Below are 15,669 nucleotides of genomic sequence, written 5' to 3'. Positions count from 1 at the left end.
ACTTTCGAGGAACTTCCAGACTGTTTTCCAAAGTGACTGAAACATTTTACATTCCTACCAGTAATCTATGGGGGTTCCCATTTCCCTATGTCCTTTCCAAAATTTATTATTGTCTGTCTTTTTTTATGATAGCCATCCTTGTGGGTGTGAAGTTCTATCTCATTGTGGTTTTGATTTGCATTTTCCTGATGACTAATGATGTTGAGCATCTTTTCACGCACTTATGGCTATTTTTGTTACACGGTGATTTTTCAAAGTATTGCAAATGTATTTTAAATTTCAGATTAAAGAGTTGGTAGCTGAACAGTCTCCAAAACTGATTTGCCTTTGATATATTCCTTGCTTTCTGGTATAAAGTGTTTCAGGCCCATCTTATACGTTTCTTGCCCCAACCTGGATTTAGCCATTTCTTCAAGGAGCTTTGGGTAGTTTTAGTTAAATGTTAGTTAGAGACCACAATCTGGGCACTGAGAATGTTTATTGCTACTGAAATGGTAATTGTCTCCAGGTCATTTCAGTGGGAAAAGCTAGAAAATACTTTTTTATTTCTTTTTCCAAGAGAAAAATACATTATAAGTGCATGCTTTTGTTTTCAATTCAAATTTAAGAATACAGAGTTTTAACTTATTTGATTTTACATTTATATCTCTTTCTCTTGTGCTGAAAATCATGGTTCCAATGATATTAACATAATTAATTATGCACTTTATCCTACACAATATATATTATACTTTCAAAGTGGCTGTCCCGGTGTGGTAACTAACAATATGACTACGGAAACCAGTTTAAGATTTGTTTGCAGTTCTTTTTGTCGTTAGGATATATCCTGTTGGTGTACACAGTCAAATGTATATTTTAAGGTAAGCTGAACTAATTCTTCTCTGTGTGCATTTTTTTTTTTTTTATAAAGTTGGGCTTATCCTTTTTTATTTCTTTATTTATTTATTTATGGCTGTGTTGGGTCTTCGTTTCTGTGCTAGGGCTTTCTCTAGTTGTGGCAAGCGGGGGCCACTCTTCATCGCGGTGCGCGGGCCTCTCACTATCGCGGCCTCTCCCGTTGCGGAGCACAGGCTCCAGACGCGCAGGCTCAGTAATTGTGGCTCACGGGCCCAGTTGCTCCGCGGCATGTGGGATCTTCCCAGACCAGGGCTCGAACCCGTGTCCCCTGCATTGGCAGGCAGATTCTCAACCACTGCACCACTAGGGAAGCCCTGTGTGCATTTTTTTAAAAAGAAATTAATTTTTACTTTTGATTTAATTTTTAAGCGGTTATGTAAATCATTTACATAGTTCCAAAGTCAAAACTATAAAGTCAGGTACATTTCGAGAAGTCTAACTTCTAACTGCATCCCCTCCACTCAGTTCCCTCTCAGCTCATATAAGCAATGATTTTTATTAGTTTTAGCTTAGCCTTCCTTTAAAAAAAAAAGATCATATTTATTTATTTATTTGTAACCCACCCCTTTTCTCAGATTAAAGGAATCTATGTACTCTCTTCTTTGCTTTTTTTTTTTTTCCACTCAATAACATAACCTGGAGATCACCCTATAGACATATGTAATGAGCTTTCTCATCATTCCTTTTCATGGTTGTATAATACCCCACCGTGTGCCCAACCAGCCCCTTATTGATAGATACTTGAATTGTTATAGATGTGCTGCAATGAATAGCTGTGACATTGTGATAAGAAATATGTATATTTATGGTCTTCATTCTGGTTCCTGGCACAGAACTCCTAAAACCCTTGTAATTTCCTAAGTAATAAGGGTGATAGGAGCAGCATTTATTATAATATTTGGTTTTTGTCCTGGGTTCCTGACACAAGAGCTTATAAATCCCTTTTATAGTTTCTTGAGTGACAGGAGTCAGGAGAGCCTCTTCTATTGTTCATTATAAGCCTCTTTCAATCATCCTTGAGTTTATGCTAATGAGGTGACTCTTGGTTGGGCCCTTAGATAGCTTCGGGATATGAGGGCTGGTTACCAGAGGCACCATCCCTGTGATCAGAGGGTTGGCACTTTCAGCCCAACCCCCAGCCTCAGGAGAGGGTAGAGGAGCTGAGTATTGAGCTAATCACCAACACTCAATGATTTAATCAATCATGCCTCCATAATGGAACTTCCGTAAAATCCCCTAAATGATGGTGTTCACGGAGCTTCCCAGTTGGTGAACACAGCCATGTGCCAGGAGGGTGGCACAGCCCAACTGCATGGGGACTGAAGCTTCTGTGCTTGGGACTCTTCCAGACCTTGTCCTATGTGCCTATCTGGCTGTTCCTTTGCATCATTTATAACATCCTTTATAATAAACCAGTAATAGTAAAGTGTTGCCCTGAGTTCTTTGAGCCACTCTAGCAAGTTAATTGAACCTGAGGAGGGGGTCATGGGAACCTCCAATTTGCAGTTAAATCAGACACAAGTTGTGGGTAACCTAGGAACCTACTACCTGTGACTGGCATCTGAAGTGGGGGCAGTCTTGTGGGACTGAGCCCTTAACCTGTGGAATCTATGCTAAGACCAAGTAGTTAGTGTCGGAAGTGAATTGCATTCCAGGACACCCAGTTGATGTCTAGAGAGTTGGAGAATTGGTTGGTGTGGGGAAAAAACTCCACACATTTGTTGTCAGAAGTATTGTGAGTAAAAAACTGCTCATAATGTCAAATTATAATTTTTCCATTTACCTTTGGGTTAGATTCCTAAAAGTGGGATCGCTGCTTAAAAGGTACGTACCAATGTAATTTTGTTAGATGTTGACAAATTCCCCTTCATAGAGGCTCTATTATTTTACATTCCCACCAGCAACATAGGAGAGTGCTTGTTTCCCTACAACCTAGCCAACAAAGTGTATTGTGAAGTGCTTGGATTTTTGCCAATATGATAGATAAGAAATAGAAGTTTAGAGTAGTTTTAATTTTGCATTTCCTTGTTACATATTTCTTATGTGTTTAAGAAAAATTTGACTTTTTTTTCCTTGTTCCTTTTTGATGGCATAGTATTGATTTTTTTTCTTCGTAGTTTTTAGAAGCTCTTTATATTTAGGGATTTTACCGTTTGTGATCTTAGTTGCAAATATTTTTTTCCCAGCTTGTCATTTGTTATTTATTTACTTTTTTGCCACAAGAGGCGTTTATTTTTATGTAGTCAAATTTATCAATCTTCCTCCCTCTTATTTTTGAATTTTGAGTCACAATAAGGGAAGTTTATCCCACTCCCAAGTTATAGAACAATTAACCGATTTTTTCCCCTGGTATTTCTATGGTTTCATTTGTATATTTAAACCTTGCATCTATTTGAATTTCATTTTTGGTTTATGATGTGTTTATCAAGTTTTGCCTTTTTCGATACGGCTGCCCAATTAGTAAAATGTTGACCTTTCCCAACTGATTTGAGATACCATCTTTATCACATATAAAATTTTTATTTTATTACATCAGTATTAAAACATATGCTTCTAATTGCTACTGATTTTATTTTGAAATGAGGTGATAGAGTTCATTACAAGTCTTCAGTCTGACTGGGTCTTTCTGTGAGTCGTTCTTCAGTAGCAGCCCCTTTCTGCCCTATTAGCTTTAAAGTTAAAATTCTGTTTATCCAGTTATCAGGATGTTCTCAGTAAGTAGACCCAGACTCAGGGGTCCCTATGCCATTGTCTAAAACTAGTACAGGGAGAAAACAATGAATCTAAGGTGGAGGAGAAAAACACAAACATTTGTTATGTACTTATCACATGTCTTAATGCTGGACTAGACACTTTGCCTGTATTCTCTCATCTCATTTAGTCCTCACACTAATTCTGTGTGGTGGGAATTGTTATCCCATTTTACAAATGAGGAACTTGAAGGTACAGGAAGTTATTCTATGACCAAAACCAACTAAACACAGTTTAGGAATAAGGAATTAGGGAAAAGCAAAAGAAAGAGAGCATCCCCTGTTTTAAAGAGTAGTATTTAGGGAATTCCCTGGCGGTCCAGTCTCAATGCCGAGGGCCTGGGTTCGATCCCTGGTCGGGGAATTAAGATCTCACAAGCCGCGGCGCGGCCAAAATAATAATAATAATAAAGAGTAATATTTAGTTATTGTCTCTAGCAAAGGGGGTAACTTAATTTGAAAATTCCATCTGGACATCTGAGACTTAGTCTCCCTCAAACCACTTTGGAAATCACAGATTTTAGTATTTTTCTAATGGGACACAATTTTTATTTCACAAATTAGGGCCTGGTTCAAAAGAGGCATCCTGTCTTAATTAAAAATTGTGACCCATTGTTTCAGGGGATTGCAAAAGACCTGGCAGAATTATTTTTTATGATAAATGTCACTACAAGGTGCTCTCACAAAGTTTAGTCTCTCTACCATTAGGCAAGATAGCTTTTTAAAAAATAAATTGTGAGGCATTTGGGGAGAAGATAAGAAGTTGTTGTTGCCTTAGTTTTGGTTTGTTTCTGTCTGAAAATAAGATGTAGAGCAGAAAAGGTAGGGAAAAATTAGCATACTTGAACAGGTCTAGAGCAGTGATCTATGATGACAAATTTGCTCATGAATGCATTACAGGAAGGAAAAGCGCTTCTCTCTTAGAAGGTGTAACACTGTAAAAATAGAACTGCATTTCATCTAGATCAAAACCCCATTATAAATATAGCAAATTACCATGACTTCAGCCAGGGGAAGTAACAGGAGATTATGCTGTTGGGTTAAATTAGTGACCTCGTGAGTGATCAGCAGTTCAAACCATCCTCTTCCTCTGTGGCGAGCCTCCCTACTTGATGTGTGCTTAGTCTGTTGGGTAGTATGATTTTTCTCTCTGTTCTTTTTACCTAATGAGAGATGCCTGGAGCCAGAGAATTTTGGTTTGGTTTTTCTTGAGTCATTTGAGAGGAAGTAAAATAAGCATCTTTCTGACTTCATCTCCAAAAGGTAAAACTAAGAAGGATCATTAAATAGAGATTTCTTGGTTATTCTTTAACTCCATCTTCCAATGAGCAGAAAGAAGTAAGCATGAAACGCTCTCTTAAGTTATATGTAAGGAATGAGACAAGATCCTGCTTTGGTCTCTTTAAGAGGCAGGAGCTCAAGGTTCTAATCCTGTCTCACTAATCAGTTGTGTGGACTCTGATAGCTGACAAAACCTCTCTGGGCCTCCGTTCCCCTTCTAAAATACAAAAGAATTGCTCAAAATCAGTGTTTCCCAAATTGTGTTTGTTAGAACAATAATATTCCATGAAACAACTGTTTTGTAGTTTAAAAGGTGCTCCATTTAGAAGCTGGAAATAATTTAAAACCAGTTCACCCAGCTTACATAACAACATAGGGATCTTTACCTCACTTAACAAGGAGTTCTGAAATACTCAGCAGCTTAACAAAATCATCAAGGATTAGTTGTACTCTGTCTCTTTTCTATTGCATCCTCGCCACATTAGCTACGATTCCTTGATGGGGAGAAGATAGCTGTGGCAGTTCTAAGCATCACTTCTAGTTATGGCAACATTATAAGGGAAGCAAGATGTTTTCATTCTGAGTGTCTCTTTTTATCATTAAGAGAAATCTTTCCCAGAAGCCCTGTAGGAACTTCCCCTGCTGTCTCAATGGCCAGCATTATTTTTTTTATTTATTTTTTTCAAGTATAGTTGATTTACAATGTTGTGTTAATTTCTGCTGTACAGCAAAGTGAATCAGTTATACATATATATATATGTATTCTTTTTCATATTCTTTTCCATTATGGTTTATCACAGGATATTGAGTATAGTTCCCAGTGCTAGACAATAGGACCTTGTTGTTTATACATTTTGTGTATAATAGTTTGCATCTGCTAATCCCAAACTCCCAATCCATCCCTCCCCCACTCCCCTCCCCCTTGGTAACCACAAGTCTGTTCTCTATGTCTGTGAGTCTGTTTCTGTTTTGTAGATAAGTTCATTTGTATCATATTTTAGATTCCACATATAAGTGATATCATATGGTATTTGTCTTTCTCTTTCTGACTTGTTTCACTTAGTATGATAATCTCTAGATCCATCCATGTAGCTGCAAATGGCATTATTTCATTTTTTATGGCTGAATAGTATTCCACTGTATATATATATACCACATCTTCTTTATCTCAATGGCCAGCATTATTTTATGTGCCTGAGCTGAAACTGACCACTGGCAAGGGGAGTGGAACCATGGCTGATTCAAACCAATCATGATTCTTCTTTATGGCTGGGGGGGAGGCCTCCCTCCCCTGAAGCACAGGACTACACAGTGGGGGGTGGATACTAGAACAAAATCACAGATCTACTAGAAAGGAGGAAGCCATTGGCCAATGGTCATTGGGTGGGCAACCATCACAAATTGCTTTATGTGGTTAAGTGAGTTTGATCTTCGCTGGGTTAAAAAAGCCAAACAGATTCCTTTATAAGAAGACTTTTCAGAGCCTTTACTGTGCTAATGTGCATCATCTCTATGAGGGAGATATAATGTTCAACCTTTTCCAAACTTATTTGACCCCAGAAAACTTTTTTTTTCTTTTCACGGAGAATCCATTAACATTTCTAGGTCACCAGGGTTCCTCAAAATTTTAGGAAGTGCTTGAGATGAACTCAAAGATCCCTTCCAATGATCATATTCTATCGTTATCTATAAAACTAGATTCAGATTTGTTGAGATGCAATAAATCTATCCATATAGCTACTGTATTGGTTAGGGTTTCTGCAGGAAACAGATGATACATTCACATTGGGCAATTTGAGGAGATTTAATAAGTGAACTCCTTCCAAAGCTTTGGGGGAACCACAGAAGACAGTGCAGGATCCCTCTAGGCTTGATGAAGTGAAGGAAGCAAGTAGACTCCTGAACTAGAGACAGAGAGAACTGCCTGATGAGGGATGTGACCTCTAGTCGAGGGACCCAGTCAGTTCCTAGCAATCTTGCACACACATCCTCTGCTCGCCTGCCGGGAATCCACATTCCCCAGCTGGAAGCCAGAGAGAGGGCAAGGCAGCCTGCTGATGTTTCCGAAGTGGCAATGTTCCAGGGCACCCGGCAGGTAGGAAAGGGGGAAGAGTGAGGAGGGGCAATTGAAAGATAATGAGCACAGCTACCCAACATCTCATTTTTTCCTAAATGTCCCCCTGGAGTCACCCTAGTATAACAGCTGGAGGGGCATAGCACTGAAGCCAGACAGACCCAGATCAGCATCTGGGCTCTCTCCTTACCTGGTTAAATGCTCTCTGTAGTCTCCTAAGCCATTTTGTGGAGTTTAGAGCAGCTCTTTTTGTGTCAAATGTGCATTATAATACGTACCTTGCAAGAATGTTACGATGATAAAATTAGATTACCTACATAAAGTGGCTCATAATAGGTCCTTTCAAATGTCATTTTTCTTTTACCTGTCTTCCCTCTGCTATTGGCCAAATATACATTGAGAAACTACCATAGGCTGGGCACCATGAACTTTGACTATTTTTTGTCCACAGAATGCATTTGACCTGTGGATTGGGGTGTAGTTCTACATCAGGTAGGACTAGATGACTCAAAAGGTCCTTCTACCTCCAGGAAAATATAATATTTCTAGATATTATTTCTAATTCAGCTTTAATGATAATATTTCAACTTCAGCTATGTTTTGAAAAATTTTGATTTGTGCTACGTCAGGGCACCCAAACCTGTTGGAATCACCTAGGGAGCTTTAAAAAAAAAAAAAGCAGATTCCAAAGCTCTGCCTTTAGGTCTGCTGAGACCAATCTTTCAGGACAAACCTGGGAATCCCTGTTTTTGAAATCCTCTCAGGTAAATCTGACAATCAGCTAAGTTTGCTTACCTCTGCTTCACATGGTATCAATACTATAATGTTGGCATATTCATTTGGCCTCTTGAGTAAAAGGCCCTGGAACAATGGAAACAGTCCCAGTGAACATCCTTGGGGAGGATTAACCTGCAAACATAGACTCAGAGAAGCACAATACAGCAGTGTGGTTTGATCAGCCACGACAAGCACCATCTCTGAAGAGAAAGTGTTTTTCCTTCTGGGTTGTTTTCAGTTTAATAGCTTGGTGAATGATTTGTCTGAGCCGCTACAAAACTAGAAATGACATGCCTCATCTTGATGTCTTTGTACATTAAAACTCTCTTAGAAATCAGGACATCTGGCTCATTTCCCTTCTTCTAACTCCACCACTTCCCTTCTCTTCCAGAACAATTCAGTCCTGAAGTCATTAGGCGGGGTCTAGCAAAGTCGGCATCCACAGGGGGAGCTGGTGGAGAAGCTGTGGAAGCCCGGAGAGGGGTGTCTGAGCCCCAGCCCTGTGAGGTGGCAGTGCCCCTAGAAGGGCTGCCCAGCGTGAAGGGTCCGAGCCTGAGTGGGTGAGGAAGGTTACCATCCAGCACTAAATGTGTGGCCAGGGCTTCCAGACAGTGCGGGGGTCAGAGCCCATGCTTGGTGAGGAGAGCATCCACAAGGAGAGGTGGGGGGCACAGAGTGGGGAGTCAGAACTCGAGCATGAAGAGAAGGACATCCTCAAGGAGAACAGGATAGTAGCAGAGATGGGAGATGCTCACATACAGGGGCTTGAGCAAATCAGTGAATATGTTAAGGATAATGAAAGCTGGATTTCTCAGAAAAGGTAGTTACAAGTACAGAAAGGGGGAAAACTAGAATAAACACATGGTTTTCAATAGATAAATTTAAATATATCCATACATGGACATATATATATATATATATACACTGTATGTATGCATTCTCATATATTCCCTGGCTCTGTCTACTGAGAAAAGTTGAAAACGATGATGCCCCCAAAGCAATGAGTACACCTATTCCCTGGATTTTGGCTTCTAAATACCATTTTCCACTAAAAGGAACCAGGGATCCTTAGAGAAATGGCTGATTACAAGGCTGGGGCAGAAAAAGTTTTAGATGAGCCTAGAATATTTTGTACCAGAAAGCAAGCAAGTTCTCGAAGCTTGAGGACAAGAAGGACACAAAAGCCTGTTTCCACATTTGATCATCAAATTAGCAGCTGATTAATTTGACAGTAACAGAGTATAACCCAGTGACTAACGTAGGATAGTAACAGATTGTAGCCTGTTTAATAACAGAGGAAACCATAAATCCATACAGGTATCCATCAATAAGTGAGTAACTTGAAAGTTTGATGAGGAACAGGATATTTACATAGTTTTAAAGCATCTCCCCACAAAATATTAACTTAGAAAGGAGAAAAAAGTTTACAATGGAGAAGTTTGGCAGACACCACCTTCATCAAGTGATCAAGGTGGATATCATCAATAATGGGATCGATAAAATGCAATGTGACAAACAAAACATCCCTGACGTGATAGTCCTGTCAAAGTTGCATAACCTGAATCCAACCATGAGGAACCATCAGACAAAGCCAAACTGAGGGACGGTCTACAAGATAACTCGCCTGTAATCTTCAAAAATGTCCAGCTGGTGAAAGGGAAGGCACTGTGTGCCAAACTGAATGGGATGAAAATGAAACATGTGATTCTGAACTGGATCCCCTGGGAGGGTTGGGACAATCGGTGAAGTCTGAGGTCTGCAGTACAAAAACGTCAATGTTAATTTCCTGATTTTGGGGGTTGTGCTGTGGTTATACAGGAGGGTGTCCTTGTTTGCAGGAAATACACACTAAAGCATTTGGGGGGTGACAGGACATCATGTCAACTTACAGTGGTTTAGAGGGAAAAATGTTTCGTTCTATCCTTATGCCTTTCAGTAATTTTGTGATTGTTAAAAAAATGGTATCATGAGAAAAAAATCAGCCTGGCTGGATCTGGCCCCTGTAACAAATTACAAACTCATAATTTTTATGCGTGTGGTAGAGCAGTGTGTTGGGGGGCAGGTGGTATTATTTTAGAATTAGTTTATTCAGGTCCAAAGAATGAGAAATGTCATAAATGTTAGGGGGGAAAAAAAGACATGTCACATGTCACTTTCACACGTGAAAGTGAAGGAAGGAAGTATGACTTGGAACAACCACTAGAAACACAAATACACATTCTGTTCTTTATTAAATAATTTTTAAAAAGCATCTATTAGGTCAGTAATCGGGAAATTCAACTCATTATTTTCTTTTGTACGTGTTTTTGTAATGAAGTGTCCTGGTAAAAACATTGTCTACCAGGTCAACTCTTGTGATTTAGCAAGACAATTAGAAGAAAATGGAAACTTTGGGTCTGCCTTGAACTAGCACTTGTGTCTTGGGGCATCAATCTTGGGACCTTCATGCTTATCTGACTCACTCATTGTTTTGCATGACTTCTCCCAGACAGGGAATGGGCTGGTTACAGCTTCTTATGGTGCATCTTGAAAGTAAGCTCCTAGGATTAGAGACCTTCTTTGGATCCTTTTCATCCCGAAGTTCTTTATTTGGAAACCAGAAAGAAAGACAAAAAAAAATTTTTTTTAAAGTAGTTCCACTAGAGCCCAGCATCTAATGTCTCCTGTTCCCTTTATGGTGAGATGTTAGCTGGTCACATTGACCCTGATCCCAAAGTTCAGTAGAATCCTCCTGCTCTGAAGTAGTGTCAGGCATCACAGGTTCTTTCTCTTCTTTTCTTTTTTTTTTTTAACTACAAAGATTTATGTCCATGGGTTAGTCCTCATTTGTTGCTCTGAGTCCGGGGCAGATTACACTTGGAGGACACCATCTTGCATTGCACGCAAAATACATTTTTTTTTTTTTCATGTGATGGTAATTACATGATGGCTCCTTCCCACAGGCTGCTGCACTGAGGTGATGATGAGGCTGCCCTGAAATCCTGTTTTCTGTTGCAAGGGGCGCTACACGATGCTCTCTGGTATATGAGTGAGCTCTCCTTTTAATTTTGAAGGTTGTGCCTTTTCCTTCGTCTTTGTCTTTGCCTCTGAGTACAACTGTGTGATGTAGTTCATGCAGCTCTTAGAGCGGGAAGCTGAAAGAAAAACGCGGCGAACACGAACATTTAGTTTGAACAACATTGCACCCATTTATTTGAAACACGTGGATTGCACGTGGTGTTTGTAGGTCCGAATGTTAATGGGTTAAAAAAATCGAACCTGAAATTCACTGATGTGTATACATGGTCTTGAACGCCCTGTTACAGTCTAATTTTTAAAATGTCTTCTTATGTAAACTGTATGCTCATAAACCTGAAATAAAATATATAGACATCTCTGCTATCAAATAACGTATGTATTGCTGGACAAAAAAATACATTGCCTTTAGCATAATTTCATACTGAAAGTAAGAGGGCTTATGGGAAAAAGAGGATTGGGGCGACCCACTGAAAGCCCATGCAACTCTGTACACGGAGTCTGGAAACAGCTCCAGAAGGTAGCTTTTAAGTGAGCAAAAACAATAGAGTTGAAATGCTGGATTTGAGGGTGCTGAGAGAAGGAGGGTGGAAGTGGGGGTCAGAGCCCAGGAGAAAGTGCAACTTCCCACAGCTGTGGCAACCCACCCCCCCAGGGATCGGGTCGGGGGGGGGGCAGACCTTTCTGGGGAGGCAGTCCTGAGTGCAGATGCTCCTTTTGTTTTTTTAATTGTTTTTAAAATTTTATTGAAGTATAGTTGATTTACAACGTTGTGTTCATTTCTTCTGTATAGATTCGCATTTTAAACTTTCTTAAAGGTGAATTACAAGGGCTTCTGCTTGTTCAGCAGCTGAGCTGAGGGCTTTTCTTTTCCTGCTAAAGGTTATAATTCTGCTCCCACTGTTCTGTACCCCTTGCCTGGGAGCATCGGCGTAGGAAACAACCCCAGTTACACGTTATACTGACGTCATTCTCCCCCTGCCAGTCGTGGGAGGAGATGGATGTTATAGAAACACGCGTGGTACTACAACAGCCTGTATGCAGCTGACACACATTTTCCCCTCCCACACCCAGGTCTCGCACAGACCTCTCACTTGTGCCCCTCTTCCTGCTACTACAGCTAGTCTTTCTTTCCGTTTCACACCCTGCTAGGTCAAAACCAAAAACAAAGCCAGAGGTGTTGTAAAAGAAATGCTTCTTACAAAGCCTCAATAAAACCAGTAGGAACTAGTGGCAAAGCTCACTGCATCTTCTTGCAACTTTTGGCGGGTAGAATAAGTTAATTTGCATGGAGGAAACAATGGTTGGAAGGTGTAAGATTCTTGCTTTGCTCTATTCCTAGCTTCTTTCTACTGGATCTTTGTCAAGAGTACACACACACACACACACACACACACACACACACACACACACAGAGTCTCCTTTTAGACTCTTCTTTTCATATTTTGCTTGAAGAATTGCAATGAAGTCATCCAAAAGACCTGGATCATTTCTGCTTGAATTAGTTAAGCGTTATATTCATTTATTCAATACAAATTTATCCAGCACTCCATCTGTGCCAAGCCCCATGCTAGGATCTGGGGGTACACATAGAGTAGATCCAGTTGGTCACCACCTGGAGGTGTACTGTGGTAGCTAAATTAACACACCACACGTGACAGTCTGGCGTGGGAAGAGCTTCACTGTAAAGGTGTATATAGGATACTGTGGCACACAGGAGGGTTCTACCTGTGTGTGACAGCGAGGACTCAGGGATGGCTTCCCAAAGGGGCATACCTCCAGCTACCTGAACTTAACTGCTACTTTTTGTTTTTTAAGATGTATTTCCTCAAGTTCTACAAGATGATTTATGTGATCTGCTTTTTCTTGTGCTAAAAATCAAACTTTGATTTTTATTCTCCTCATTAAAGGCAACAAGTTAACCTCATTTTTCAAATCTCAGGTCACATGGTTGACTTACTTTGGCTGTTTTTCTCTTGGGATGATGTTTCTTCATTATTTGACCTCGATCTGTAACTTTCTAGAGTGTGCTCTGAAATTTCATTTTCTGCGGGAAGAGAAAACTGTTATTGATTTCTGGTGCACAGAGCATCATCTATATTCAGAAATGTACGTTTTGAGTAAGAGCAGACCTGTTTTTATACCATAGTGGGCTTATCACTCCCTCCCCCATACCTCATGTCCTCATTCGTTCAACAAATCGTTTTTTATTCTCTACTATGATTCCTGCAGGCACTGTGCCAGGCAGTATAAGAGCTGCAGAAGTCAAATGACCCCAGATTAGAATCAAGTACTGTCTTTTGGGAAGAAACAATTCCAGTAGCCCTTAAAGAGGCATGGGGGTGAAGTATCGATGGGAGATTTTGAAACGATAGTATGGCATTTGCCTATCGTGCAGATACAGCTGGAAAGCCAGACCCTGTGTTTAGGTATATTTATGATGAAAATGTTAGTGCATCTGAATATCTCGAGACATTGATATTAAACTAGGAGAAGTGGTACTTTTAAGAGGGTCATAGCCGTTTAAAGATGTAGTATTTTGCCATGGGACATCATGATTTCTCTGTTACTGGGGGTATTCAAGCCGTATGTGGCTAAATCAGCAGTGTCCAAGATCACCAGAATACAAGTCACGTGTGTAATTTAAAATTTTCTAGTGGCCCTGCTCAAAAAGTAAAAAGAAGCAGGTGAAATGAATATGTTTTATTTAACTAGTAGATTCAATATAGTATTATTAGACGTATTGTGTGTGTGTGTGTGTGTGTGTGTGTGTGTGTGTGTACTGAGTCTTCAAAGTTGGGTGTGTGTTCTATCCTTACAGCACCTCTCAAGAGCAACTAGCCACGGTTCATATGCTGACTAGCCATATTGTGGCTACAGTATTGAACAGCCCAGGTCTAAATAACCGCTCAGAATTAAAGAGGGGATTTAATCCTGGCACACATTTAGGGAATGAGTACAGCAGATGGTTATTCTGGGTAACTTCTAAGGTCCCTTCTGTTTCTGATATGTGTTGAGTCTGTATTTTAGTAGATATCTTCCATGCTAGCTAAATAATTTTGTTTTTGTTTCCAATGAAATAAACTTTTAAATCAGAATGCTTAGGGAAAATTACTAACGTATGGTTGACGGAGGCTGAGTGCATTCCTACAGAGTAAGAATGGGGACCCAAAACAGTCTATTATATTCAACCTTTGATTGACCATTCCTAGAATAGGAGCTCCCTAAGAGCAGGGACTCGGTCTGTCTTGTTGGCAGATGTGTCCCCAGTGCCTGGAAGAGTGCCTGGTACACAGCAGGTGTTCAATGAATGCATATTGAATGAATGAATGAATGAATGAATATGCTATTTGGTATCTTTTTGTGAGTAGAAGACTCCACAGTTTAATGCCAATTCCTGGAGCTACTCTAGTTTCTCTTGGTCGTGCACTCCTTAACTATAGTTACTGGAGAATCACATCCTGTGTTTACTGCAAAACAAACAGTTGCTTATTTGAATGACAACACTCATCAAATAGATAGTACAGCATTGAATGGAAAAGCTTTAATTGACAGAATTTCCCTTTGGGCTGGCCAATTGTTTGAGCATCTTGTAGCCTCCGTCAGGTTCTCTGCCCACTCACCTTTTTTCCATATGACGTGTGCTTTCCGAAGCTTCATGATGAAGAGCTGGACGATGATGAAGAGAATGAAAATGAGGAAGGACACGAGGGTCAGCAGCAGGATGCCGCTCTTCTTCCTCGTCAGTCCCGCAAACTGGCGATTCGCTTCTAGAAGGAAAATGAAAGGATTTTAGACAGTTCGAGGGTTTTTGTTTTTTGTTTTCGTCACTGAGGAATATACACAATATTTGCAAAATATAGTAGAGGCTAATACACAGCTGAGAGGAAGAGACGACAGAGAGCTTTACCCTGAAAGTAAAGAGATTCATGTCATTTATTCTCTGAAAACAAGCAAACAGGGATACAAACAGACAAAGCAATTGTGTGGGATGATTTGAAAAAGGTTTTTAAGTTACATAGATATCGAGCTAGTTATTTTTCATTTCTAGCGGAAACGTGTGAGCATATTAACTTAAATTATAGTCAGGGGATTCAAATTAGATGTAAGGAATGAGTTTTTCGCAAAGTGTAGTTAAATAGCAAGAGAGATTGTTAAGGAGTTTGTGAAACTATGCAAACAAAATGAAATTTCATTAATCTTGGCTAGGTTAAATGTGGTCCTCCATGAAGGCATCTGGAGATAAACCAGATGAGCTCTTAAAGATCCTTCTAGAATTCTGATTCTATGGGCTCGAATTTTGCTAAATGTCATTCACGGTCCCTGTCATCTCAACCAACAAGCCATTGAGGAGTGTCAGCCACGTGTAGAACATTGTGCTTAGAGATGCGTAAGGCACAATCCCTATGTTTTCGGGAGAGTTGTGTATATATGCAAACAAACAAGTTAATAGAAATAAACAGAATTAAGATATCTGTGCCAAATTCTAGACCCATGTGTGTTAATATAATAATGGGTTCAGGGATTCTGAGGCAGGAGTGGTGCCTGAGTTGGTCAGGAAAGTGTTCAGTGAGGATATTGGGCTTGAAGGAGGGGTAAGGAGAGGAGTGAAGTGGACTTTTCCTTTCATCAGGGCAGTTAGGGTAAACAAGGGCAGGGCAATCAAAGTGGGATGAAGTTTTCAGAGAAAAATGTGTATTCTGGTCAGGACCTTCTAGAGACAGGACTGCAGAGGTAGGTGGTAGAGAGCACCTTAGGGAGGGTTGACGGCTCACGTTCCGTGCTGTGGACTATGAGCCATAGCAGTTTTCTGAACATACGTGTGAAGAGTGCGAAGGGATGTTTTGATAGTAGGTGCTGAAAATGCACAGCAAG

General features: G+C 40.1%; 1 protein-coding gene across 1 annotated transcript in view; it reads right to left on the bottom strand.

Annotated features, from left to right (window-relative positions):
* Positions 1-4,362: 4,362 nt before the first annotated feature.
* CRTAM (cytotoxic and regulatory T cell molecule) overlaps positions 4,363-15,669 on the bottom strand; it is a 37,153-nt gene continuing 25,846 nt past the window's right edge. Inside the window, exons 8-10 of the mRNA XM_082339833.1 lie at positions 14,418-14,564; positions 12,755-12,841; positions 4,363-10,913 (exon numbers count right to left, since the gene is read on the bottom strand). Of these exons, the coding sequence (XP_082195959.1) occupies positions 10,783-10,913; positions 12,755-12,841; positions 14,418-14,564 (365 nt within the window). The 3' untranslated portion in view covers positions 4,363-10,782. The remainder of the gene's footprint in view (positions 10,914-12,754; positions 12,842-14,417; positions 14,565-15,669) is intronic.

This window comes from Balaenoptera borealis, assembly GCF_965194805.1.
Source record: "Balaenoptera borealis genome assembly, chromosome: 11".
Lineage (NCBI taxonomy): Eukaryota > Metazoa > Chordata > Mammalia > Artiodactyla > Balaenopteridae > Balaenoptera > Balaenoptera borealis.
Note: the sequence above shows the minus strand (reverse complement) of the source record. Positions and strands in the feature narration are given on the sequence as shown.